The sequence below is a fragment of the Micropterus dolomieu genome, linkage group LG01, assembly GCF_021292245.1.
Source record: "Micropterus dolomieu isolate WLL.071019.BEF.003 ecotype Adirondacks linkage group LG01, ASM2129224v1, whole genome shotgun sequence".
Lineage (NCBI taxonomy): Eukaryota > Metazoa > Chordata > Actinopteri > Centrarchiformes > Centrarchidae > Micropterus > Micropterus dolomieu.
Window position 1 is genome coordinate 41,065,468 of NC_060150.1, and position 27,896 is coordinate 41,093,363.

Genomic DNA, 27,896 nt, shown 5'->3' on the forward strand with positions numbered 1-27,896 from the left:
CTTCATTACACTGGCTCCCAGTATGTTTTAGAATTGACTTTAAAATTCTATTGATCACTTTTAAAGCTCTTCATGGCCTCTCGCCTTGTTATATTTCTGAACTTTTAGTCCCATAAGCACCAGCACGTACCTTGAGATCCTCGGACAGAGGTCTGTTGTCTGTTCCAGAGTCTCGACTGAAAACTAAAGGGGACAGAGCGTTTGCTGTCAGGGCCCCGAGGCTCTGGAACAGCCTGCCCGAGGAAATCAGGTCGGCTGAGTCAGTGAACTCTTTTAAGTCCCTTCTTAAAACATACTTTTATAGGAGAGCTTTTCCCGATCTTATTTGACTTTATTTTATCCCTTTTATTTTATTGTATTTTACTAATTTTATATTAAATTTTCATGCTCTTATCTTTTTTTTTGTATTATTCTTTACACTTGTTAAAGCACTTTGTAACTTGTTTTTGAAAAGTGCTCTACAAATAAGGATTATTATTATTATTATTGTTCACAGTTGATGGTGTTGTCTTTCTGTAGCTGTTGTAGACGTTCTATGGCCTTTTTTCACTAACGAACCAGCAGTATCGACGATCCTGGCAAAAAGAACCCACTGAGGTTAAATAGCTGAGTTTCCCTACCAGTCAGTCAGAACTGAAGAAGTCCTTTGGATGAGGGATGAAACGTCTTCCAGTATCTTCAACCAAGTCCAGTTGCCTTTGACTTTAACCTTCATTGGAGTAGTTTAAAACATTTCTATTAATTGTTTTAAAGCTCCTTTTAATTCATTTTGAAACATGTATGCATGTGTAGTAGGCTAACTGGTAGTTGGTCCCCAGAGACAGTACAAGTGGGTCACTACGCATTAAGGTAAAGGTGATTCTACTGATGGGTTATTTAACAGGGAAGGTTTTCCAGACTTCGACAGCTATGCAAAGTAGAAAACAAACAAAGTAGAGCTGAGGTTGATGGGAATGTCATTAGTTTTGCAAGTATAAAGGAGCTGAAGTGAAGCCTTTCTGAACTGTATGGTGTGTTATTCATTCAATATTTCAGTTTTTTGCAGCGTTTAATGAACACAATTTCCCATAATCCTTAGACAATTGTGGATAAAATGTCATGGCTCGAAAATAAGACGCAAGTAGAGGTGTGCGGTTTACTTCTGATATCTCTGTAATAACAGCAGGACAGAAACAAAGGCAAAGGCTGTTGTTTTGGGAAAATCCCATGAAAATTGGAGTTTTAGTTTTTGAGTTTGTAACTTCGAGTGAGAGGTGCATTGAGTTACAGAGCTCTGTTATACAAAGAAGCACAGACTGTTTTCGCAGCTGCACATCTACCTCCTACAAAACTGATTTCAAGATCTAAATTGATTCATTAGCAGTTCAGATTATTTTGGAGATATTCTTGTTTTGCTTTGTGTTGTGATTATGTTAGATACTTGCCTGCTTGAGCCAAGGAACACCGCAGGAGCGCAACAATCAGGAGCAGGTGGGGGAGAAGGTTTCCCATAGCTGACAGATGCCTCCTTTTGAGACTGAAAAATAATCTCTAGTAAAAACAAACCCAACTCACATTTGCCAGATAGCAATACTTTTAAACAGAAACAGGAAATATAACTGCAGCAATAATGACTTACAGACAATCTTATAACCAAAGTGCAAAGTATACAGTATATATCTGAATGATAGCTTTGGGCTGGACAGACAGGTGCGCATCAAATTACAAGCAGGTTTAATTCAGCCAATGGCCTGAAAGCAGGATACACCTTTTGCTGCCCTGTAGAACCCACACACGTCATTCTTTAAAGAGGAATACATTTTACAAATCCATATATTGCATTCCAAGATAATCCTCGGTTACTGTAATGACTCACCAACATGTGCAGGCATAAATCCTTTAAGACAGTAATGAGGGTTTGAGTAAAACACTCACAGTTGTGGCGGCAGATTTTGAAGAAGTTTATTGGCACAGTTGTAGCAGCAATGTGTTCTTATTTATTTTCAACAACGATCCCATAACAGTTTGTTTCTATTTGGCGGTAAAAGTCCTCTGGCTAATAGTAACTTTTAATTTACAGCAAATCAGTTCTTAGCAAATGATGACACTTTGAGCTCAGTTGAAGTGATTGTCAGCACTACTGCCTAAAGTGCATATGCACAAAACATAAAGCAAGTGAAACTGAAGATATCTTTAATCACCAGATCTGCTTTAGTTGCTGCTTCGTAGCTACATTCTTAGTGGTTTCGTCTGAAGATACTTGCTGTTTATAAATAGATGTAGTAAGGTATGATAATGGTTATGTTTCAGGGCCTTAAGGTGATGACCTTTCAAATAAAATATATTGCAATGCTTTTAAATGGTAACACAACTGTACCCAGTGCTCAGTGTTGAAGCATGTTGTTACATGGTAAATTGTGGTGTTGAAAAAAGTAATATGCTGAAGTACTGCACTTCTCTACCTTTTTACAGATAAATATGTTAAATACATTCTATGGAAGTATTTTCAAAGGACAGCGGTAACAGCCACCGAGCGGTTTTAAAGAGACAAATTCTGGCCCGTATTGCACACCAGTTTTCAACCAGTTCTGACACATCAGCCGCTGAACTCTGCCAACTCCGCAGCAGGAATATTAAAACATCCATTTGTCAGAGGACCAGTCCAAGAACTTCCTGTCTCAGTAGAAAGCGGGGTTTGTGTGCTCGATGACACAGCGCCGGCAGTGGCGTCTAACAAATCGCAGAGCCTCTGGCGAAACCTCGCAGTCCTGCACGTTGAGAAGCTGCAGCTCGCAGCAGTTGGCCGCCAGAGCTTTGAGTCCTCTGCCTGTTACGCTCTCGCAGGCTCTGAGGCTCACTCGCCTCAGGCCCTGGCAGTACATAGCCAGCTGCTCCAGTCCGCTGTCCGACACAAGCGGGCACTTACCCACATCCAGAGACTTGAGTCTGGGGCAGCTCCTGGCCAAGTGGCTCAGGCCGTGATCTGTCAGCCCCTCGCAACCCCTGGCGTTTAAGTAGCGCAGTCTTGGGCAGTAGCGAGCCACGTAGCGCATGCCCACATCAGTTATGCGGGTGCAGTGGGCCACACTCAGGTAGCGCAGGCAGCCCTCAAGGCGGGCGACTTCACGCAGGCCGAAATCCCCAACCAAGCGGCAGTCACTAAGACTTAGCTCCCTTATCGAAGGGCAGTGGAGAGACAGGTGGCGTAAGGCTTCATCCGTCAGTCTGGTGCAGCGACGCAAATACAGGTGTGTTAGGCGGGGGCAGTGGGAGGCGATAGTTCGCAAACCCTCATCCTCGAGGGAAAAACAATCGGTCATGTCCAGGTAGTGAATGGAGATCTGCTGGCCATGTAGAGGGGACAGCTGGAGTGAGGCCTCTTGAGTAAGACTGATACATGTCACCTTGGAGCAGCCTAGAGGAAGAGGAAGCACAGGTTGTCAGCTCACAATCTAATTATTTCTCCAAAGAAGCTTGTTTTTAGATCACATTAGTTCACAGTTTCTCAAGCCTGCCTTAATACGACAAGTGAGGGCACGTGAGTATTGTTTAAAGACTGACTTGAGGTGAACCTATCTTTTATGACAATTTCACTTTTGAAGGCTAAGCTTAAAAATGAGTGGCCACTTGGAGGCGCCAGAGTAAAACCTGCTGTATTTGGCTGCGTGCATGCAACAAGAAGCATGTGCAAACAACTCCCAAGAAAAACAAAACTGTGGTAAATTTTCAGGGGGAAATAAATCAAAGGTTGATGTCCTTAGCAGTTGATTTCATTATTTTGTGCCTTTCAAATAAAAGCCATACGGTTTTTTTTAAGGCCTATTTTTACAACAAAGGGCTTACTTCCTGGTGCTAATGGTGCAGGCATTGCTCTGCCACCAGAGTCCCGTCCAAGTCAATATTATTTGTGTCACTTCCTTAATGAAAGCAGCAGACCGCTCTCCTTACTCATGTTGAGGTAAGTTCTGCTTTCAGCTAAAGAAAGCCTTTCTTCTCCCACATGGGAGCTTAAGGTTGGCAGAGCTTCTGCTTCTCCTATAATGATTTCACCAGCTTGAGTAGAAATGACTGAGAAGAGGAATTCTTTGAGGTAAATCCACACATGTGCGTGATGTAGGGTAGCAGGCACTCCTTAATAAAACTGAGTGAGCCTACCATTGGCCACCAATCAAGGTAGGATGGCTTTGGCTTCAAGTATATTTCTTTTTACCTGAGAGGTTCAGGTGTTCCAGGTTGGGGCAGCGGGACACCACCTCAAACACAGCGTCGTTAGAGATGTTATAACAGCCGGCTACCTCCAGGCGACGCAGCTCCGGGCAGCACTGAGCCACCACGTGCAGCCCCCGGTCGGTGAGCCTTTTGCAGCCATTCACCATCACCGTCTCCAGGGTCAGACACACGTTCGGGGTGTCCTGGCACAGCCGGTGGGTCAGGACCCTGATGGCACGGTCGGCATGAAGCAGCTCTCCCGTTAGCCGGACGGTGCTCCACAGCCTCGGATCCCACGCCAGATTGTACCAGCGGCGGCACACGCGTGCACAGCGGCACAGCTGATTGGTGGGGAGATGGGAGAAGATCTGCAGAAGGGCGTGGTCGGGGAGGAGGTCAATTGGGGCGTGGTGGTGGCTTTTCGACTGGCGGGAGCGCGTGTGAGTGCCGGGTTGAGAGTGGACCACGGCGACGGTCTCGGCGGGGGCAGAGGAGGAGGAAGAGGAGTTGGTCTCATGGCCATTACTGGAGAGGGCAGGTGAGGAGAGAGAGGAGGACTTGGATGGTAGGATAAGACCAGGGCTGGGGGTGCTCAGAGTCCGTGTGCTGGAATCTAAACGTGAATGAAAGGAGGACAAGATAGATGTGAAAAGAGTGAAGAGAGAAAAGAGAATAACAGTTCGTTCCTGATGACACAAAAAAGTTACCCTTTGTGTTTTGAACTGTTCATTTTCAAATTACAGTGATTCACAGTTTTTTGATTTATAACCCTGTAAAACTAAAGCCTTGAATATACTTCAAAGCGTACAGGGACAGCTGAGGACGCCACGGACACAGTCTACTTTTGTTTATACTACTTTCTGGAGTCAGCTTGGCAGACTTCTTCCACACATGTGCAGTAGATCGATTGGTCCCAAAAATTGGGAGGCACGTGGATGTCAGAACCTACGCGTACACCCTCTGATGATGATATTTTTGTCACGCGGACCCTCGCGTACTCGCGGATGCGGAAAGTATAACACTTGCTTAAGGCTCTCATTTCATATGTTTCAAAACTACATATGTGTGAGGTTTTTGTTTTCTTATTTCCCATCTTGTTAAATCTGTCTTAAATGTAAGTACAGTGGCTTTTGAGGTAGACCTGGTCTAATGTGATCTGTATGGAGAAAATGTTTGGTTGGTTTTCATGGATAAAATAAGTAGGTAACACAGTAGGTTTTAAACAGTGTTAAGGCTTTTACTCTGAAGCGATGAAATTCATAAAAGCTAAATTCAGTGCCAATCTTGAATGTGCAATAGAGTTTACCATCTTCTATTAAAAGAAAGAAGAATTTTTTAAATTATCAGTGATATATTCCAGGAATAACACTGCATTTACCTTTTTGCTGTACTTTCCTTCCATGCACTTTTAATTTCCTACATTTTCCAGATTGACCTTTGACAACTATAAAAAAAAACATGCCCTCTATGAATGTACTGTCATCTCTGTGTTTTACAGAGGAGGAGAGGGAAGCTGTGGATCCTGTTAGTAAAACCAAGATGGAAAGAGGAAAAACTAGCTTAGCATGTTAAAGGGGTATTCAAGGGATTTAGTATTGCACTTCCATGAAGTTGGAGGTTTCACATGAGACAGATTGATAAAACTAATAGTCACAATTGAAGCAGCAGAGGCTGAGATATCCAAACCTTTAGGTAATGTGAACCAATTTTATTTATATAGCATATTTCATTACAGGGAAACTCACTGGCGTGACATGAGTTTATAATAAATAATCTAGGCCCTAGTAGGGTTGGATCCTACACATAATGCACCCTAGAGCATCCTTTCATTAGACCCTCCCTGTCTGGTAATGACAACATCTTTCAAATTCCATGCACCCAGTTTTTAGAGCAGGCTTTCTGTGAAAACACTGTAGTCTCCAAACCCAAGCTCAGATAACCCTTGGGTTATTTTCTCTCTCAAGGACCCTTCAGAGCCACATAAGACATTATACAGCTGTTTTCACAGGCTGAGCAGTACTGCCCTTTGAAAGAGTACTCCACTGATTTAGCGTCGCTTTCCAATAACATTCTCAGACTCACAATGGACAGTTAAGAAGAGATCACAACCGATGCAGCAGAACCAGAGGTAACTTCTTTTTTCTTCCTTGTCAAAACCTTATAGCTACATTTCAATTTGAACACCGATCAGCGATTCGTGTGCATGATGCTAGTAGCGGCTAATGTAGCTTCGAGCCGAGATGAGTAGAGGGCTACAGTGGTATGGTAAGCTCACTTCTTTCTATGTCCACACCCTCAGATTTTTTGAATATTTAAACATGTAGTTTTCAGTCCCAGCCGACGATGACTCAAATGAGACCACTTGAGACAAATTATCTGATTTCACAAAGCCCCCCCCCCCCGGAGCCTCAAACGGCTTTATACAAATGTTTTTCACATATGCAGAAGTTCTCCCCAACAACTGTAAATAGACTTTGATGTGTAAAATCACTGGAGTTCCCCTTCGACCAGTAAACCAAAATTAATGTGTTAAAGTGTTGGAATGCCCCTTTTAAACGTAGCATGCGTCGTGGCTGCATTGCAATCTGGACCTTTGAGGCCACTGTCTGTGGAGACGCTGGTCTCTCTTCTACTATAATGACTTTCTTGCTGTATGACTCTTCAGTGTTTCCTTTTGAACATTATATCCTGATCTTTACCATTGCTGTTTTAGATCACTGAAATTCATTTGTTCCATTAGTTGTCACTGCATCTGTGCTGGAAATGACATAATGTCACATTATATTTACAAGATATTTGTGGGAATAAGAAAATGGATCAAAAGGTTCAGGGTTCATCATGATGGTGCCATAACCACACCAGCTTTTATCATCAATGAATAGGAGTTTCCATGGACTATCATGTTTTTGGACGTTGAGGAAAAAATGTGTCAAAATGATCTTCCCAGCATTTGGGCAGCAGTCGCCAGCCTTCTTCATCAGATGAACGCCGTAGCTTCAAACCGGCCACCTGAGGGGGTTTGGCGCTGGGGCTGACAATGTACGCTTAGCCCTGTGTAAACACAGAGGCCCTCCTGACAGATGTGCGCTGATTGCGGCCGCGTCTGAAGACGCAGCTGTGAGAAGTGGTGGCTGGATCCTATCACTGATGGCGTGAGACGGCGGAGCCAGGGCGTAGCATCTGATTCCCGAGGCTGACCGATCACACTGGGACACTGAGTGCTGTTCTCTGATGCTATCTGTGTCTCCTCAACACCCCTCCAATTTCATCTTGTCCAGTCTCGAGGAGCTCAGTTGGATTGATAATCATCACTAAAAGCATTTCAAGTAGTCACGAGTATGATGTCACTTACAGCTGTCCCACTATCTCAGGCTTTATGGGCTTTATTTTGAAAGTTATCATCTTTCAAAATAAAGATCATTCTGTATGTTTGAGATTAATAGTCATGTGATGATAAAGGCAAGTCTAGGATGAATTCATCTCTGTTTTTCAATTTTCTCAAGTAAGTTGTCATAACAAAACATTTACAAAGTGTCGAAACGGTTCTTGAGGTACCATTTGTATTCCAAAAGGAAATATATCAGTTTTGGTGTTTGTAGTATTACTTTTAATATGCAAGACATTTTCCAAAAACCCAGGAACCTTTACAGGAACTCAGGAACTTGCCAGTTGTTCAAATAGGAAATATACCGGATCAAATTTGCCCTTTCCCACCACAGTAACTTTTCCAGGAACCATACTAGGAACGTTATCTGAATTTCAACCACAGGAAGCTTCAGTGGTTCCTGGTTTGTTGTTCCTACCCCCCATAAATTGTCAATGCCTATGTACTTTCTGGTGAACCAGGAACTATCGGAGTGGAATTAGCAGTGCAGCATTGCAAGCTGGTTAAACACAAGCCTTGCGTGACTGCATCTGAGCCCTGGTTGTCACTAGTATCAATATTACTTTGAATGTGAATTTCTTGTACTGTTTTTGGGGTTTAAACAAAGTTATGGAGTTTAAATAAGAGCAAGATAAAGATAGTAAAAGAGAGAAGTAGCTCAGCTTAACTTAATTTGGTAAATATTTAAATGTGGTTATGGAAAAAACAATGGAAAAAAAATCACTCAGCAGATTCTCGATACTTTGCAGAGAGGCCACGGTTACTTGCCAAAACTGCAGCTCAAACTTTTTAAACCTTTGTCAGTCTAATTTGTCTAATTTTCGTTGTTCAGATGCTGTGAAAATGCAAACAGGAACTGGCTGAAATGAACCTTTGGTACTTGATTTTTTTGTCAAGTTCCTCTTTATTTCCAAAGTTTTCCAGTCCAAAATATTGTAGTAATTTAAGCTTATAATGTTGTTTTTTTTGTTGAAAGTGCCAAAAAGTCAACTCTATGGTCATTTTTTAAGGTTGTATTTGATTACATTATATTGTTAGGTGTACCTATAAGTACTTTTGCTACCTGCTATTCCCCTTTGATTCCCATACATTTCATACACTGTGTTAACCTACATCAAGTCCCAGTCAACTACATTGAACCATAATTGAACCGTGGTTGGTTAATGGATGCTTCAGGACCGACGGCCAGCTGGTTGTACACAGTATGTGTCTGCATCTTCATGACAAATGGACAGCATCCTGCCTGTCATGTGGATTTGTGAGCAGGGACAGACAGCTGGGCAGTGACGCTGTCCTGGGGATCTGTATTCCAGACCTTGGCTCAGTCTGCCTCCCGGCTCGCCTCTGATGACATCCACAGACACATCCTCTCGGGAAGATGTCCGCCGATTCACGGCTACTTTAAAACTCCCTCTCGTGTGCCCTAAAATTCTCACTCGCATCCGAATTTGAGCAAAACGGCGAGCGCTGCTCTCCAGACGGCATTGCATGTTAAAAATCTGCATCGAACTCATTTCATTCGGCTCACAGGAGGATAGTGGGATTTAATTGTTCTTATGGGATATGGTTGACCTCAGTTTGGGTTTAATGCATCATATTTTTGTGGGTGGTCTGCCCGTGATTGGTTAAACTTTAAACGTGTAGGATTATTTCCTTGAGGTCATCTAGCTTATCTTGGCCTGTGTTTTTTTTACTAATACAAAGGATTTAATGGTCTGAGGTCATTATAAACACCTCATCTATTTCGAATTTCACACACCTGTCCAAATATGTCATGACAATAGCGGTGCTGCGCTTTTATTTATTCAGGTACACTGCAAATATTGCAAGATTCCTGAGTTAATACCTAGTGATTGTGGATTTATCCAACATGGCTGGAACCACACACTATGCAACACAGACCTGTACAAACAAGTGGAAATCAGTATATGTTTACTAGGGCAAATGGACTACATTTTTTTCAACTAGTAAAAATATTAATGATATAAGCTCATATAGTATTGGCAAAAAATCTTAATTCAAGTATCAATCCCGTGACATCGCTACATAAAGATCCACACGGGTCTTGAAAGTCATGAAAAAAACATCTTGACAGCCAGGAGAAGATCAGATTTTCCACTGAGCCGCGTGCAGGCACGACACCGACACATTTCTTGAGGCATTACTGGATTGTGCACGCAGGAGACAAACTCATCTGCCACTGGCTAAAGGAGCAACTTCCAAATTGCGTAATTACATGTGTCACTGATCACAAGAGTGTTTCAAGCCCAGAGAAACACAGTGCCTCTAATTAGACTATCCACCCCCTTTCCCTTCTCTCAGTCACACTTCCACACAGCTGGTGGCAAAAGTTAAGTGAAGACAGCTTTACAGTTGCTTAGTTGCATTGGATTTTGGATAGATAGCAGCTAGGTCTCTCCAAGGGTGCACAGGTGTTATCTGTCTGTTTTCTCGCTGAGTGAGGCATCTGTTTATCCAATCACAATTGACAATTAACACTGTTAAAGTTGCTGACAGCGATCTTTTGACCAAAATACTAACTTTTTTTTTTTTTTACCACTTTATCACTTCTGGATATGAATGACGTTTGTCCTTTTCACATCTGACGAACCTCTACTAGTTTTTCAGCAGTGTGTGAGCCTTTTTTCTATGTGATGGTGCTGCATGCACTATGATGCATTTGCAAACCACATTTTTCTGTATTCTCAAACAAGAGACCTCTGTTGTAAAACAAAACGCATTGATTGAAAGCCAACCATGGAGACAATAAAGCTAAATAAAGAGCTGTGGAGTTAAGACATAAAAGGAATGCCTGCAAAACATTTACCAGAACCTGCATGCACACCTTTTTAAATATAACTTAAAAAATTAAACACAACTATTTCTAGAATGACAACCAGTAGAGATATACTGGCTATCATTTTGTCTGACAAAACTCCCAATATTCCTAATGATCAACTTTAGTGTTCATCAAAAAGGTTCACTCTTGACCTTGGAACATCTTAGTTTCTCAAAACAGACCCAACTCAAGGTCTACTTACTATACTAGCTTTTTCCAGAGCTTTCAACTGTATCACATGTAAGTGGCCCTTGAGTTGGGATCATTACGTCTAGTACAATTTATGAGATCAGGAAAAAACTTAAGTTATAAACCAACAGGCATAAGAGGTCCTAGAGATGAAATCATAACAGACACTGAGCTTGCATGTCAACAGATCTATCTCCATGACAACTAAGCAAACTCTCTCCGCTTACAAGGACCATCTGATGCTATTGAAAGCTCAGGATAACGCCAGTAAGTGGACCTTGAGTTAGGATGGTTTGGAATAAAGGAGTGCAGAGCATATACCTGCAGCCCCGAACTCTCAGCATGAAAGAATAAACATTCTTGTAACTCTCAGTTACCGCTGAAATCTGTAGAAGTCAACCAGCGGTGTCGTGTTTTATATCTCTGCATCACTGCAAACCTATCATTAACAGAACAAATACCATGCAGCTGTTAAACTGCTCTTGAAGTCGCTGTAAGTGCAGATGGTGGAAGATTCAGCTTGGTTTAGGAAATCAAAGGAGAAACAGTGGAACATCTGGTCTTTACCCTGGACAAAGAACAACGGAACAGTGGTGAAATGAAAGAGAAACTCATGCATTTTGAATGTGCATATTGCCACAGTAACGCATACTTGGCTGAAATCATTTGCCACTAATACCCAAATCTATGCTGATCCACAGCAGTGCCGCAGCAGGGTCCCATTAACATCGACTTAGCCTTACTTCTGAGACACATCTGGATTGTGCTTTGATACCAGAAGTTTAATGTAAATCAATTGAAGTGATCACTCGAAAGACAAGATGCCTTCGTGATGAAGAGGCGCAGCTGGAGGTTTGTAGTGATGTCGCCCTAATGACAAAAAACTGATTTCAGGGGATCATTTGAGGGCCTCTAAAAGAAAAAAATAGGGGCAAGAGGAAAAGTAAGAGGGAAGATAAATTGGCAAAAGAGGCTGCAGACTTTACCAGAGACCGAGACAAGTGCACAGGCAAGGTCAATCCAGACTTTGACGCAGTCTGGTCATAAACTAAAGCTATAGGGATTCTTTTCAGGATCTTGCATCGCTGTGAAGCTCTGCTAAGACCCTGTCTGGAGCTCGTAGGATTATTACTGCTGCATCTGGCAGAACAGACCAATCCATTACCTCAGTGCCATTAGCCCTGTGACATGTTCCTGCTCTGCGAGCTTCAACTGTGCTTCTCGCCGCCAAGACCGTGACAGTGCGGTGTGGTGCATGTGAGGGAATCAGAGATGCTAATTTTCTGCTCATGAGTCAGGAAATCAAATCCAAACAAATGCAAGAGGGGTAACAAAAAGAAAAGAAGTACCAGGCAATAAAAAACAACCAGACAGCAGGGGATTCGACTGAAAGAGAATCAAAAGCTCAATTGATTTATCAGCACTAAACGGTTATGTGCTCCAGTTTTTTAAAGGGGAAACATCCGACTGAGAGAGAGAACTCCTGGGATAAAAAACATCTGTGTCTGTCTTGGGTTTTTATTGAATACATGGAAGTTGATATTACCGTACAGTGTGGCGGCTGGGCTATCAGTAAAGCCTTCACTACAGGAAGGTCTTACGTCACTGGACAACCTGAAAGACAATAGGGCCGGCTGGTTCCTTTACAATGTGCACACTTGGACAGGAAACAGACTCCTTAGCTCCACACAACCCCCACAATCCCACTACTTCTGGACTGCAGCTATTCTCACATTCACTCAGTCTCGCGATTCATTTTTGAAGCTTGTGCAGCAACAGCTTCAGCCATGCATGCGGCAAGGAGCCAGGAGCTATAGTGCTCTTTCCCCACAGCACGGCCAATTTCCTCAAGGGAGTTTTCCTCCTCTTACAGACCTTCTGTCGGTTGAAAAGACACAAACGTCTCCACACTCTGCCCTTGTCACTTTATAAATCCTCTGCAGAGGAGGACAGCAGACGCTCAGATATGTTAAAGCCAAATTTAAAGGCGTGATCTACTCAAAGGTGCTCCTTCCAAATTGAGCACTTGTGTGAGTCCATTCATCACAGCGCAAATTTTCCAGAATAGAGATGACGGTTCAGACTCCAAAAGCTATTTGGAATCATGCAAATCTGATCTGGCCTTTGGCAAATCGCTGCAATTCAAGATGATGTCATCTTTTACAGGTTGTGTAAATCAGGATGTCAAAGATAGGGCGACCATGTGCATGAAATGCCTTTCTGTACAGTTGATCCTTTTTGGCAGCAGAGTGAGAGGAGGGTTAGAGTGGAGTGACAGTCGTGTTAAATGACTGAGGAGGGTAACGTTGGCTACATACAGCACCGCGAAGAGCTGCAGAGACAGAAATGGAAAAGCGAACGCTGGCCTGAACGGTTGATTTGGTTGGGATGAGGAGCAAATGTAATGATCTCATGTGGTTGAAGCAACAGAACAAGGGAAGTGCTGGAACTTTAGTGGTTATAAACTCAGAGAGAGGGTTCAAGTGGTAGAAACGCCTTTAGGGAGAGAGAAAAACTCTTCATAAAGGGTCTTTATTAAATCTCTGTTTAGCCGGTAAATTTGCATTTTTGAAACTCTATGCACTTTAGCATCTCCGTTATATACATCAGAATTATATGCCACATTAAAATTTGTCACAGGAAGAATGTTGTTAAACATTCATCAAATAAATGTGAGCCAGGTGTAATGTGCAACCACACATTGTTATTTAAAAGGAAAAAAAAGTAATTTAGTTGTACTGGATGTTTAAAAAACGTGGTTCTATTTATCCATCCAAGACCCCTTTGAGAACACTGTCTATATTTTCCCCTCATTTTTGTACCATTGCAGCTTCAGCCACAACTGACACTTCCCTGCTTACGTAATGAAACAAACCGCAGAATGAAAAGAGGGGAGGGGAAGTCCGATGTGTCAGTTCAACTGGTTCACAACTGTGGTCGTGCTGCCACATAAAAGCCCAAAGGCCCAGGTGTATCACAGTAAAAACATCGCTCCCGAGCCAAAAACTTACAGGAAGCAAGCAAGAATGCGCTTCGGCCAGGTGGCGTCATTCCCAACTCCTGTCAAACACGCTCCTGTAGTAGAACTGAAAAAATTTGTCCCTGTTGAAGAAAATGGCAAACGCATTCAGAACAACAGGGCCAGAGGTCTTCTCCCTGAGACAGAGAATGGGAAGACCAAGCAGTAATCAGAGAAGAGTTACAAGATGGAGCGCTCCGCTCACCGAACTGCCTTAACTTTCCTTCCCCTCTACCTCCTCTTTCGCCAAACTGCTTTCACTTGTTTTCTTTTTTCTTTCACCGCCTTGTTCTGTGCTTTTTTGCTCAGATTTCCTGGCTCTAGGAGCGGTAGAAGGAAAGGGGGAGGAGCGAGGACAGCTGATGGAGAAAATCTGGGGAAAATAGCTTTGGCATTCTTTGCCTCTCTGTGTTGTCTCTTTACATCGACAATTTCCAATGAGGAGTAGAAGTAAAGCACTGATATTTCTCATTGCAATTGCTATAGGCTTGTTTAAAAAAAAGCCTTAAAATAACTGGAGGCTGCTGCTTTGTGTCCAAAGCCATAATGGCGAGCAGATTTTTCTTCCACCAGAACTGCCTGCATTTACAATCTTCTTGAGGTGGTGGACAATGTTTCCACCAATTCTCCTTAAGATAGTCAACACCTGCTAAACATTTCCATCCAAAAACAAATGCTTCTTCATCTAAACAAACGTCTCTGCCTGTGTGAGAACTTCCAACCCAGCTGTAACAAATGCAGCATTACGTTTCACCACATCAAAGATACATTTGTCGCACCGGCTCGAAGTTGTCTGGCTCAAAAGATATACTGCAGTAATGACTACTTACGAATGATAAAAGTTACATGTATAACATAAACGGGGGATAACAACTTAAATCTTCTCCATGCAGTGAAAATGTCCCAACGGCAATGACACATGCAAACACCTCTTTCATATTTGGCACGGCAAAAATCAACAGTGAAACTCTATATATCTGCTTGAGTAAACACAAGTAAATGGGTCATCGGCGCGTGAGGTTAGTTTACAGATGAAGTGTGAGAGATTTGTTGCCTTTGGGAGGGAAAAAATATTAACATGCTAGAGACTGGGGCTTTCTGGGGGGTGGCTGTTTAGACTGTGAACTAAGACTGATCAATATTAGGAGCATGTACTGCTATAATATTATTTTAGAGTTTGTGATCTCTATCATTCTCTTCTCCAGTCAAAAAAAAGAACATTAGGTTTTGATTAGCCGGACTAATTGAATTTACAATTTTAAATTTTACAAAGTAACCAGTAACTATAGCTGTCAGATAAATGTTCAATATGTAGTATAAAATTGTATAACATGGAAATACAAGTACAAGTACCTCAAAATTGCACTTGAGTTAATGGACATTATTTTACTACTGATAGTCACTATAGGCAAATTCAGTCCACTTGTTTTTATGTGCATTTTGAATTTACCCCCCAAAATGATAAACATATTTAAATATAAAAATCAATCCAGTGAAACTATGTATTTCCAAATTTGGTGAAGGACAAGGGCTAATTTTCTCCTTCCTCTTAAAGAGTAACGTAACCACTGAGCACTTTTCCGGACCTCCAGTGGTTCAGCGATTTTGCTTTCTCACCTTGCTGCAGTGATGCACAGGTGTATCTTCAGTGCAAAGCAGCATTCCATGTTCCATGTTTCTGTGGGAGGTGGTAACACCCTTTGGGGCAGACTTTGGGCCGATTACATGCACAAAAAGGATACAACACAATAAAGGAAAGGGAAAAGCCAAAAAGCATAATATGACCTCTTTATATATACTCGTATAAAGGTAGCTGACAGAGGCCCACCCTGATTTCACATTTTATTTTGCCAAAATTCCAGACACCTTAAACAACATTTTAATGGAAACATAACATGCCAGATTACGGGATAAATGTGCCAGAATTCCTTCTTTGTCTTGGCTTAAAGATGTCTACCACTAAATATTGAACCCTGATCAATCAGGTCTTTCACAACGTGCTTGCCATGCAAGTTGAACAGGCAAGGTCTTATTGCCATGTATACACTTGGGCACTGAAGACATGGTACACATTGTAGACACTTTAAGAAGGCATAAAAAATTCTAATCTTTATGTCGGGAATCATCCTACATGCAGAATTAGTTGTCTTCCACTATGATAAAATGACAAATTGAAGTGCCGATGCCCAGTGACTAAATTGTGTTGTCTGATCCTACTTGCACAGTAAGGCTGTAAAAACAGATCTCTGTAAAGAAGTGTTCACTGTGTTTGATAAATTTAGAGAAATATTGCATTTAAATGATGATGATGATGATATGTACAGTGTAATCTTTTACTACAGTGTTTTATGGCGTGGAACAACAGAGTAAGCTCTTTCCTCATCACTGTTATCACTGTTTCTTTGGTCCTTGGCAGACAGAAAGGATGTCGGCATGTTCATTGTTCCCACCATTCCCTGTTTCCCAGCTAGTTTCCTGGTGCCATTATAAACGGGTGAAAGAGCTGACCCCCAAAGCAAGGCTGCTTTGACATGATCAACGCCCCTGTGAGTCTGTGTTACATCAGTGACTAAAGCTTGGCACAGGCTCCAGCTGATATAGGGGAATCAGAACAGTCTGCAAGAGTTACAACACACAGGCCGAACATCTCAGGGTGTTGTCACTTTAGCTCCTGCCATGTCTGAGCCGCATTCCTATAGTACCCCGAGTTTGGCTCTGCCAAAGCAAACCCTTGAGGCCCAGACAAGGTCACAGTGTAACCCCTGCTGGGAGATACTCAGTTTCATCCCACAGGAAGGATTTACTGTCCAGGACTGTGCCTTTCAGTCTGCAGCTAATAAGCATCTCAGCTGGGTCAGGCCACCACAAGCCCGTCTAAATAATAAATGAAAACAGAGACACGTTGTAAAAACTTGCCAGATGACTGCCCGCCTCGGTTTGTTTTCAGGAGGAGAATGAGTGCAACTTCCTAATGTTGATTTTGTGGGAATAAATGTTGGACTGGTGAAGAAAAACAGGCAATGGCCTACTTTCCACTTGTATGCTGTTATTAGGGATGAACAATATTTCAATATTATGATTTAGTTACTTTAAAGCCACTATGTGAAGTGTTTTAAGATCATTATAGCATATTTAAGATACTTCTGATGGCAAACATTTTTATTTGTTTGTAGAAAAATAACAATTCTGGTGAAATTGTTGCTGTCTCCAGCCATTCACTCTCAGTGGCTTCTCTTGGATCTTACACGCAGGGCTTTAAAGGGAGATTATGTATTTTTTGAAAGGAAATAACCATCTTTTTCTTACAAATGAAAAGTTAAATCCATAAGCATTAAATCACACTCTTTCACAATTCAATAAACTTAGGGGTTTTGCAGATGCAACCTTACTTATTCTGGTATGACCAGCAGCTTATGGTTGATCATGTTAAAGTTAGTTAACTTTACGTAGATATTGCCGTGTAGCTGACATTACTGAAGCAGTTCGATGACTCTTCTCTACTCTGCTATTGTTACACTATGTTTTAACATATGCCATTATCTCGTAATTGTCACTTGTGGCCACCTTAACCGCTCTTCCGCAAAAGTTATAAAGTGGCTTTAAGGTGAATTGTATGGTTCAGCTGTCCTCAATATAATTTCAAGCAATCTGTAATTAAAAACTAACAAAAGGAGTTATTAATGGTTTTGATTGAAGTGTGAAAAGTTTTATATCATCTCAGTTTATTGAATTGAACATCAGTTGGCTATTTTACATGTCATCTTACATAAGTTTTACATACCCTGAAGTGTTTTTTTTTAAATACTGTGATACTGCTTTCAACCATTCATTACCCTGCCCTATCTGATAGTCAAAGGTCTGTCATTATTTAGATTAAAACACTCAAAACTGCATTGGTATGTCAGTCTGTGTGAAAAAAGGTGGATTTGTTCAATTCGCCATCTCAATGATATAGAAAATTATTTTCCTTTCACTGGGAACCACACAATATGGTGTTTTGTAAAATAAAAACAGAAACAAAGGTAGCTATATACGTCCGAAACATTCAGGCAGTTGATTGGACAAGGCATGGGACATGAGGAAAAAAGTCCTTCATCCATAAACCTTTGGCTTGGAGCGTTTATTTTTCCTTCTTGTGCTATTTGGCAAACAATTTATTTGACATTTTGCATCGAAACCTGTCACCTCAAAGTATGTAGATACAGTGTTATGACTGTTATTTTTTGCTTTGTATACGTGTTACCAGAAAAAATTTGATACAGTGGTGAGCTAAAAATGAACTAAATAACTAACTAACTAACTAACTAATAGGGAGCATGAGAAGACCCTAATGTGAGTACTCCCAGTGTGTGGCGGGGAAACTGCCCAGACTGCTTCCTGATTAGTTTAGTGGACCACACGACGAGGTGGTGGTGATCTGCCACTGTGTGTGAGTATATGAACACGTGTATGCATGTGTGTACTTGTGTATGTGCATGTGTGTGTTTTTAAGGAGGGGGGATTTGACTGTGGCCGTCGTGGTTCCAGACCATGTAATTACTCCCACTTAGCATGGAGAAAAAAATAACAATTTCAGTCATAACACAGTAGGGAAATTATGGTCGGGAAGCCACTGGCTATGGTCTATACTCTGTCTATATATTTCAATCTGCACAGGTTGTTCTCCAAGTAGACACATTCAGGACAATTATCAATTTCCCCAAAATACTCTGGGTGCACTTCCAGCAGCTCCTCCATGGACGGATCCAAGTGAGTCAGCATTTCCAGCGAAGCCGAATGAATAACAGTAATCTGCCTCGTCCTAATGCACATTCACAGGAGCACGGCACAACTCACTCTATAGTTAAGAGGTTAATCAGTGAATTAACCTCACTGAAACAAACTAATTCACACACATTGTGCGTGACACCAAAAGCACATCTGATGTCTTGTGAGGAGTTGGCCTCTGCGCTTTGTTCTCTCTGCTCCTTTTCTTCTCTCTCTGAGAAACACCTTGAAATCTTCAGCTGAGTGACAGTTATAAACACAGGCTAGAGCTGGTATTTGTTTTCTTGTGGGCAGCTCCCAGCCACAAGAATACTAGATTCATCACGCCAGAGCAAATTTAAGATTGGTGATGACAATGCATGAGAGGACCTCGGTGAGTAGATACTGTTTGTGTATGAGCGTGCAGAACAGTCAGTGAGTCACTGGACAGAGAGACCACAATGCAAATGGAGAGAGACCATAATGTATCTGTGGGGAGTTTGATAAGGCTTTTGATCAAAATCAATGACTCCGTGATTACTTCACTGTGTTCTAAGATTTAATTTTCAATGTCTGACTCATACTCTTTCCTGCCCAGTGGAAGTTTCAGCACACTCTCAAACCCTGTAAGGCACTGTGAGACATGTGGATGAGGATGCTATACAGTCATTTTACTGATAATTGACATTAGTGCTATAAAGATATGCTATACTGAAATGCTTTAAACTGCATTTATCAATATTTTTTACATTAAAGCAATATCATGTAGTATGTTTATCTTAGCCCTGTGATGGACTGGCGACCTGTCCAGGGTGTACCCCGCCTCTCGCCTAATGTCAGCTGGGATTAGCTCAAGCCCCCTCCGCGACCCTGTACGCAGGATAAGCGGTTGACGACGGATGGATGGATGGATGGATGGATGGATGTTTATCTTAAAATAACAGCTTCAAAATCATTGCGATGCAGAGCTCTCAAGCCTCACGCATTCACCGTGAGACACACGCATATCAGCCAGTTCACACTCTCACACGCCACACCTTGTATTTCTCACTCTGAGAAGTAAGTTATGAGATAACGCCCTCGAAGTTGTCCCGCTATATTCAATTAATGGTCGAAAATTTTTGAGCCAAGTTCATAGTTTTCTCTGTAGCCTACTAAATGCCAGAGCCGTTAAGCCGATCAGGAATTAAAATGTGTTGTTTCCGGGTAAACTCCGTGATCCCGCTGCAAGCACGTTCGTTACCAGGCAACATGGATGCACATGCACACAGGGAGTGAAAGATGAAGTGCAAGATCCGATGAATGCGGTAACTGCAGGTTTGTTTTTGTTTTAGCATTTTGATTTTATGATTGGATGAAATCACCCCCCCGCGACCCTGTACACAGGATAAGCGGTTGACGATGGATGGATGGATGGATGAAATCACTTGCCTGAGATCAAAGATGTTGCAGCTGATGTTGGGGAGTGTAGCCAAATTCATGCTAAATGATCATTGATGCAGTCAAAAACTCTCCAACCTCTTTGCAACCAGAAGCTTTGGCTTTTTTAGCCAGGGATGAGCAAAGTAATTTAGGCCTATTCAGATCCTTTAAAAAATAAATAAAAGTACTAATACCTCATTGTAAAAATACTCTTGAAAATGTTAAGTGAAAGTATGTAAGTGGGCTATAAGCAGGAAAATGTAGAAGTAGGCTAGCCAATTAAAAATAAAAGGACTACTACTACACAAAGCAGAAAGAAAAATGTCCCATATGACTGTACCTGTTATATATTATATCATTAGATTATTATTCCTCATGAATTAGTTGGTTGAGGTACTACAAATTTGTATCAAACTGCAATTAAAGATTATTTTTATTATGTATGAATTATATTATATTTTTGAAATATAAATATATATATTTAAATATTCTTTTATCAGATTTACCTACTGTTATAATTTCTTTCTTGTTCGGGTCAATTACGAACTATAGGTATAATTTAACTGCTAGTAAATACTTGGCTGGGGCCGAGGGGCCGCAGCTGCAAATATTTGAGTGGCTCCTCTAACACGCGTTATCTCACTCCAAACATTTGATAAAACTTGAGAGCCCCGCTGATGGTACACCAGGGTTAATGGCGTCTCTTATTATTATTATTATTATTAGAGTGAGTGAGCCAAACACCAGACAAGAGTAAATATCGGACTGGCTTTTACTCGTTGGCGTGAGCTAAAGAGCTGAAAGGATGCAGGACAGACGCTGAGATGGCCTTTTTGCTGTTGAACTACAGCATTAAGTAATAACTTGGCTGGCTTGCTGTGTCTTGTGTTGTTGCACTTGCTTGGTGTTTTTTAGCAAAGTTGTTGACTTGAGCTAAATCAGCCACAGTCAGAGGTTTAGCTGCTAGCTATAAATGTCGAATTGATGTTAGCAAACCTACTAGATAACACACTCACACATCGGTAAAGTTACTGTAAGTGCTCTTGCGGTGGTTGCTGTCTAGCTTGGTTGGCTAGCTTGCCACTGTTTTCAGTGAAAAAGCTGATAAACCCACTGTGTACTACATGCTTAGCACCAAAGAGCTGACAGACACAGTTAGTGACTAGCTGGCAAACATATTGGAGCATTTAGCGACTAAAGAACCAGATAGTTTTCTCAAAAAGTTTGATGAGACTAAAAACAGAGCTAAAAGGAGAGTAGATATTGGCTGACATTTAGAAACATGACTGCAATTGAATGCTAATGGTGCTCTGTGCCTGATGGATGTAAAAATAAACTGTTTGCTAACACGTTAGCTGTATCGACTTTATAATCTAATAATATGTCTATGTTGTGTTTTCAGCTTGTTGTTAAAACATTTAGTTAAAACCGGTTTAAATGTAAAATGTATCCTTAAGGTGATCTTATCTTATAATAAGTACAAATGTTTGTACCCTTTTTTCATAGTTTTCTACAAATTTGTATTTGCCTCAAAAAATGAAAACTGTCATGATTTCTTCTAGGTAAAGGTTGCCCTGTGGAGTGTTCTTGCAAACAATCAAACAATAAAATGTTGTAAAAACATTGCTCTATAGTGCTACTAGTCGTCAAGCTGTGTATACATTTTTTTAAGTTAACATTATGTAAAATTATTTTGGTTAATGTAAACCAAAGGTAAAAGGATAATGATTATGGTTAAGCTTGTGGAAAGGTTTTCCTCAAGACACTGATCAGTAAGCAAGTTTATCATAAAAATTAATCAATTAGGAAAGTGTTTGGTTAAGACCATGTGACCATAGATTTTTTCTATAAATATTCATATTTGTAATAAACACTGATTTTGTAGAGAGCAAAAGCTACAAGACAGTGGGGATAGAGCACCTGGCTTTGCAGTACTTTTAATAAGACTGAGATTTCATTCTGGTCTTTTACAATAAAAACAAACTTCTGCTTTGACTGATAGATTGTGAAAATTGTATCCGACTTATCCGCATTGGAGACAACCGCTGACAGGAGGCTTTAAAAGGCATCTTTCAGCTGCAAATTATTTTTGAATCATTACAGTGAGCACACAGTTTACATTCATAACACATACACTCCTGACAAAGAGGAGCGGTCTCCTACAGTCAGTCTGCCAGGGCTGAAAGATTGCCCGGGGAGGCAGGAGTGCTGGGGAGGCGAGAGAGCCAGAGAGCTGCACAGAGAGGAGTAACAACAGTGTCTTGAGCAGGAAGGTCTCTTTTCCCATTTTCACTCCCCACACCTTCTCGGTCTCCAGCAAAATCCCTCTGACCCTCCTCTCTCTCGAGCACACGTACCTCCCTCCCTGGCAACGTTTTGAGCCTGATACGACCACAGTTTAGATAAGCATTCCTCCACAATGAGAAGCCAGAAATGCCCCCCCCCCTTTTTTTTTTGGTCTTCAAAAACAAAGCCCAAGAAATGCCTTTGGTTTCTGGGTTCTGATGGGAGCTGTGAGTTTGTTTTCAATTTAGAATTATCCCAGGAACACACAGGTTTCTGTCCAAAAATAGGCAGCACAGAGAGTGGATGAGGAGGGGAAAGAGAAGGGCGGCAGGGGGAGGAGGAGAAGAAGAAGAGGAGGGAAAGAAGAAGGGAGGGGAGTTTGGTTAATGAGCACCAGATGCCTTACCTTCGGTGGTAGCCACATTCTTAGGAGCTTTAGTTGGTGTGTGATCTGTGCTCGAACTTATGTCAGAAGAGATGCTTGAGCTCCCTTTACCTGCAGGCAAAATGGGAAGAAAAACAAAACTGCTGGGACACAGTATAGCAACTGTCAGATGACAAACCGCAGTTATGATTTATTGGTTTTACCCTACAACCTTTTGAAAATCAATCTTTTCATTTGAGAGAAAACACTTTCTAGGCTTAAATCCTAAAGAGTGTCTGTCAGAGATAAGGTGGAATTGCGCTTTGATGATGTATTTAAGATGTTAAGGAGGTATGAAGTGTAAGGAAATATAAAGTCCATCACTCTCTGCTTTCATGACTTTTATGTTCCTCAAGTTTGGATGAATGGTTGGCCTTGGCGCACGCACAAAGTCTCTGCGGGTTTGTTTGACTAAGTGTCCATTTTTGATATTTGGAAGAAGAATAAAGCCTACTGAAATCCCCTGCAGCCTTAGCTTCGACGGAGGACGAGCGAGGAAACACTCCTGCGCGAGATACAAGCAATCACTCTCTTTAATGAATGATTACAATAAAATGGAGCATCAGCGGCATACTTCTTAGATCGTACAGTCTGCACAACTGCTACATGAAAGAGCTTTTTATTAAGTTTACATGAATTTACAATGCTTACTTTATGAGCTATCGTTGTATTATTAGATTTAGGATTTGGATTTCTATATACACATGAGAGCTAAATTTCAAAGAGATATTCTTTGAATGTGGGCCTCTGCTGCTGGAGGACGACTGCCATGCTGACTGCAGGCTGCCTGTGGAGTAGTTGTTTATGGCATTTCATTCCTCTGTCAGATCATAAATGCAGCTTTGTGGCTTTCCTGAGACTAAGTATGCGCCTTTCACCCAGCAGGACAGACCGAAGAGGTATTCCCAAACAGTCGCAGCCACATGCACATCAAGTGCAGCCTCCTAAACAGACTGGACAGTTCCCGAAATAAGTAGTAAATATGAAAGCTTGTGTAGGGAGAAGAAAATGCAACCTGCCATTCCATATTCGGTCGCACGAAAGACACATGATGACTGGATACGTATACAATTATTTAAACCAATGCAGCTCATATGGTCTTACTGTGGATGACATTTTGCAGTGACATCACTGAAGCGGCACATCTGCTATGGCTTCCTTAGTCCCAAGAAATGACTCAGAAATTATGAGGAGCTTGCAGATGTCAACATGAGACCATTTTTTCTAATATTTAAGCAGAGCAGAAAGCATGAGACTGGGTAAACACAGAAAATATATTTTAATATTTAGCTGGTTACAGCATTCTTTTCCTCAGCATGAGGAACTCTGCAGGGCTGTTTGTTTGACGCATGTGGATCTGTGCAAGGCCGATTGTTTTCTGTCTTTCATGGAAAAACAACTTTCTGAAAAGCTCCTGCTTCCTCTCTTGTGCTTATATAATGTGTTGGTGGGGAGTTGCTGCATAGTTGTGACCAGTGTGTAATTAATCGTGGAGTCACACTTGAAAACAGATGTGGGCAGACAGACTGCAGGATTCTGCACTTGTAGTTGAGATACCGGTCTTAGACACTATCAAGATGATGATACCACAAATACTATGCATCATCTTCTTTTGTGAAATGACAGTATGTTGAATCAATGTATAATAATGTGAATATTAAAGTTAAAATACTTCAAATTTGAAACGCATGAGTCAATCCCAGATTTGATACTTTTAATGATCTCTATTTTCTCAGCAATAGCAATTCAGTACAGAATTTACATTCTGTCTGCCCTCACTGTATCATAGAACAACTTGTTTATGTTGCACACTACTACTGCGTGCAACATGAAATGTGTTTAAATAAAAACGAATTATTGACTGACTTGTTTATCAATACAACTAAAAGTACAATGATTAGTCGATAAACTGATCGACATAAAATTCCTCAGCAACTATTTTGATAATCGATTAATCGTTTTGTGCCTTTTTTAAGAAAAAATATTCCAATATTCTCTTGTTTTAGCTTCTCTAATGTCAATTTATTTACTGGTTTCATTAGTCTTCTACGAATGTAGAATTAATCTCTTTGGGGTTTTGACTGGTGGTCAGACAAAAGAAGACATCTCAATATGCCACCATGCCTTCTGGTTGATGTTTTTCACTAGTTTCTGACATTTTATAGAACAAACTATTAATCATTTGATACTTAAAAAGTTAGTTGCAGCCCTAAAAACAACCCAAGTTTATTTCACTGCACTGTTTTCAGTTCACCACGCAGCCAACTAACTTGTACAATAACTTTAAGGTTTAAGCAATGTTTTTTTTTTTGATAGAGATAAACACTTCAGATAACTGGCTAACATATTTGAGATATATTGTGATAATTAAATATTCTCAGAAAATGCGTATTGACCGTTATGAACCCCTTTAAAATCCCATCATTTTACAATTGAAGTATTACTTTTATCTGCGCAATTATTCATAAGAAACTGTCTCACATCACTTTTAGTTACTTATCATGTTATAGGCTTGTTCTAAAATGTTTTCACATATCCCTGCACTTAAAACAGAAACCAGAAACAGAGGCTGCATTACTGCTAAATCATAAAAGGGATGTTTTCAGCTTCAGTCCTTGAGAGCATAGAAAAGATAACAGTTTTAATTGGGGAACTAAAACATCGTCTGCAATAAACACAAGTGAATGTTTGCACTAGTATTTATACTGAGTTTGGAGTGTAATGCCTGTGTTTCATGTTGTACAGCAAAAAGGCAGAATCTTGGCAAGCGCCAACCATCAGATATTGTAATGGTGAAGGTGACTTGTGAAACAAGAATCCAATCTGCATAGCCTACATCATATTTTCCCCACCTGACTAATGACTGTTCACCTGAGGGTAAACAAAAAAAGGCTGGTATGTTTCAAAATAAGCTCAAGGAGGACTCAGATCTGTGATAGAATCAGTTCATGTACCTTAACAGGCTGGATTCCTAGGTGGAGCTGATCCACTTGTTATTTTTAACATCATGAGTTCCAATCTTTTCTCTGCAGTTATTGACTTAGGAAGAGAGCACACTGGAATGTTATTTATACAAACATTACTGCTCTGGAGACAGAAATAAGTAAGTGTAAGGTAAAGCTGGACCACAGTTTTTCTGAATATGTAATGTTTTAGGAGGATTAGGTGAAAAAGACTACTAGGCTAAAATCCTTCGTACTAACTGTCTAAGCTTGCCTATGGCAATGGAGGCGTCTGTCATGCTGAGCTGATAATCCAGGCTCATTAATGCAATGGCTGGAGATTTTATCATTGTGACATGAGAGTCGGCAGATATGGATTTTGATTATTATAATATCAGTATCTAATGTTTTCTTTCTGGATTTAAGCTGCATTCCAGTTGGGTGAAACAATTTTCTGAATATATCTAATAGCTGAGAGATGGACAGGGAATGTCCAAGGCCTGATTAGTCATCAGAGCTGATGGCCTGCTTGGCCATCAGCTCTGATGACTAATTACTTTTGTTTGACTTATAGACCAATATTGTCCACATTATTGCTATTGAGCTAGAGCGCCAAATTTTTTTCAATATTGCTTATGTTTAGTTGTTTTCTCTAATAAATATAAAAATCTGTAACAATGTTTGCATTTTTGCATTACAATCAGAATCTCTGCTGTGCAAGTCTAGTCCATCATTTAGTCCAGTCCACATTTAACAATCAGCCGCAGGAGAGCTAATAAAAATAAAAAATACTAACATGCCTATTATTTAATAACTATTAGACTTCCACTACAAGAAACCATCTAAGGAGGAGCTGTTTAGATAGAAGCTCTTTCACTTGTCAGCATGGCATTTTTCATTAACACAGCTATTTTGTGTCTTTCCAAGGTGTCTACTGCATGATCAGGATCATATGGCATTGACCAATATCCACAAAATGGCTGCCAAATCAAACAACAATAGGTTATGGGACTGTGGACAAAAGAATCTGTGGACTTGCCCACAGGTCCTTGACCCACGTCCAATAAACCTGCAGGAATACACTTTTTGAAAGAATCTGCCATACATTAGGCTACTCGGTGTTGTCTGATGAACTCATTGCCCTGCCAAGTCAGCTGTTGGACTGTGTGACGTGCTATTGGACTCTAACTTATGGTATTAGGCTACTTGTCTAAAGCATAACCTTTACTATATTAAACACAAAGGGCTGATACTTGCATGTCAAATACGTCCTATGCAAGGACATGCTGTCACCTACAATTGAATTACAGTAAAATGCCTTAAAATGAAGCCACATAGACAAAACAAGTTCATTTTCTGGGGGGGAAATGTAGAGAAGTGGCTGGACTGAAAGCAGCTGGAGGTGATTTTGTTTAAACTTGAGGTTAGCCTATACTCTACAGTTAGAAACAGTTCATTTTAAAATGTTTAAAATACGACCAGCAGATGTCACTCTCTACCTTATATGAAAAATATAAACGTTGCACAAAAGTATAAAAAGTAGACTATTAAAAGTCATATTTTGCTTTCAGCTCCATATCAGCACATACGCAAAAAAAATTTTAAGATTTTTGAATAGAGTATGGTGTAAGTTCAACTCTACCCGCAGAGAGAAAACTCTTTAACTGTAAGAAAATAAAAGACACAGAGGGAAAAGTGCTCGTTTTAAGCTAGCTCTCTAATTTTCAGACAAACCCAAGGAAGCTTTAAAGTCAAGAAACTGCTGCATTGTTTTCTGTTTGGAGTTGAGACACAAATTAGAAACAGTCGCAATTAACGGTAACATGGTAGCCTTGGAGTAGTCTCGTTTGTTTTTTTAAATAAAAAGGCTTCCTTCAAAGTCGAATTCAAATAAAACGTTTTAAAAGTCGTAATCACAGCACTTACCCTCGCTTCCATACAGTTTTCCATTGTTCGCACCCATTTTAGAGAATACATAATCTATGCACAAAACCCGGTTTATCAATAGGAGTTAAATTCCAGAGAAAATGGCAATCTTTCCATAAAGATAGGCTGGACAGTCAGAGTTTCGTGTAGGGCCCGCTAGCTCTGACTCCAAATAGTTAATCCAGATGTTGAACAGAGGACGCCTCAGCATTACGCAAACCTAGAATCCGGATTTCAGCTTCCAGCGTTGCAGACTTTCTATATGTGAACATCCACAGACACAGGACGTTAGAAACAACACGCGCACACAGACACACAAACGGAAAAAAAATGCCGATTCGAGGAGCTGGGAGAAAACTTCTGTGAAGTGCCCTTAATGGTAAGCAGCTGTTTATCAGACTGAGTGCGGGCAATCACAGCGGCCAGACAACTTGGTGAGGACGCGCAGCCCTCGTCCACTGGAGTCGGATTTAAAGAGACCGCAGGCCAGAGAGGGAGATGTGGAGATTTCAAAAAGACAGGCCGAGACT

General features: G+C 40.9%; 2 protein-coding genes across 2 annotated transcripts in view; one reads left to right on the forward strand and one right to left on the reverse strand.

Moving 5' to 3' along the window:
• Nucleotides 1–1,497, forward strand: part of LOC123982230 (RNA-binding Raly-like protein) — a 42,000-nt gene extending 40,503 nt beyond the window's left edge. The window contains exon 8 of the mRNA XM_046067689.1: nucleotides 1,417–1,497. Within this exon, the coding sequence (XP_045923645.1) occupies nucleotides 1,417–1,497 (81 nt within the window). The remainder of the gene's footprint in view (nucleotides 1–1,416) is intronic.
• A 58-nt stretch (nucleotides 1,498–1,555) lies between these two features.
• On the reverse strand, nucleotides 1,556–27,751 carry LOC123978407 (F-box/LRR-repeat protein 7-like). Its single transcript, XM_046061662.1, has 4 exons — nucleotides 27,367–27,751; nucleotides 22,481–22,570; nucleotides 4,190–4,801; nucleotides 1,556–3,394 (listed from the first exon to the last, which is right to left on the reverse strand). The coding sequence occupies exons 1-4, from the start codon at nucleotides 27,401–27,403 to the stop codon at nucleotides 2,658–2,660; spliced, it is 1,476 nt and encodes a 491-aa protein (XP_045917618.1). The 5' UTR covers nucleotides 27,404–27,751; the 3' UTR covers nucleotides 1,556–2,657.
• Between the last annotated feature and the right edge of the window lie 145 nt (nucleotides 27,752–27,896).

Bases quoted from the DNA above. Each gene is read 5' to 3' on its own strand.
- LOC123978407 (XM_046061662.1), bottom strand. From the start codon at position 27,403: ATGGGTGCGAACAATGGAAAACTGTATGGAAGCGAGG. The intron at 4,802-22,480 runs GTAAGGCATCTG...ATTCACGTTTAG, and splicing joins GAATGTGGCTACCACCGAAG to ATTCCAGCACACGGACTCTG. The intron at 3,395-4,189 runs GTAAAAAGAAAT...CTCTTCCTCTAG, and splicing joins GGAACACCTGAACCTCTCAG to GCTGCTCCAAGGTGACATGT.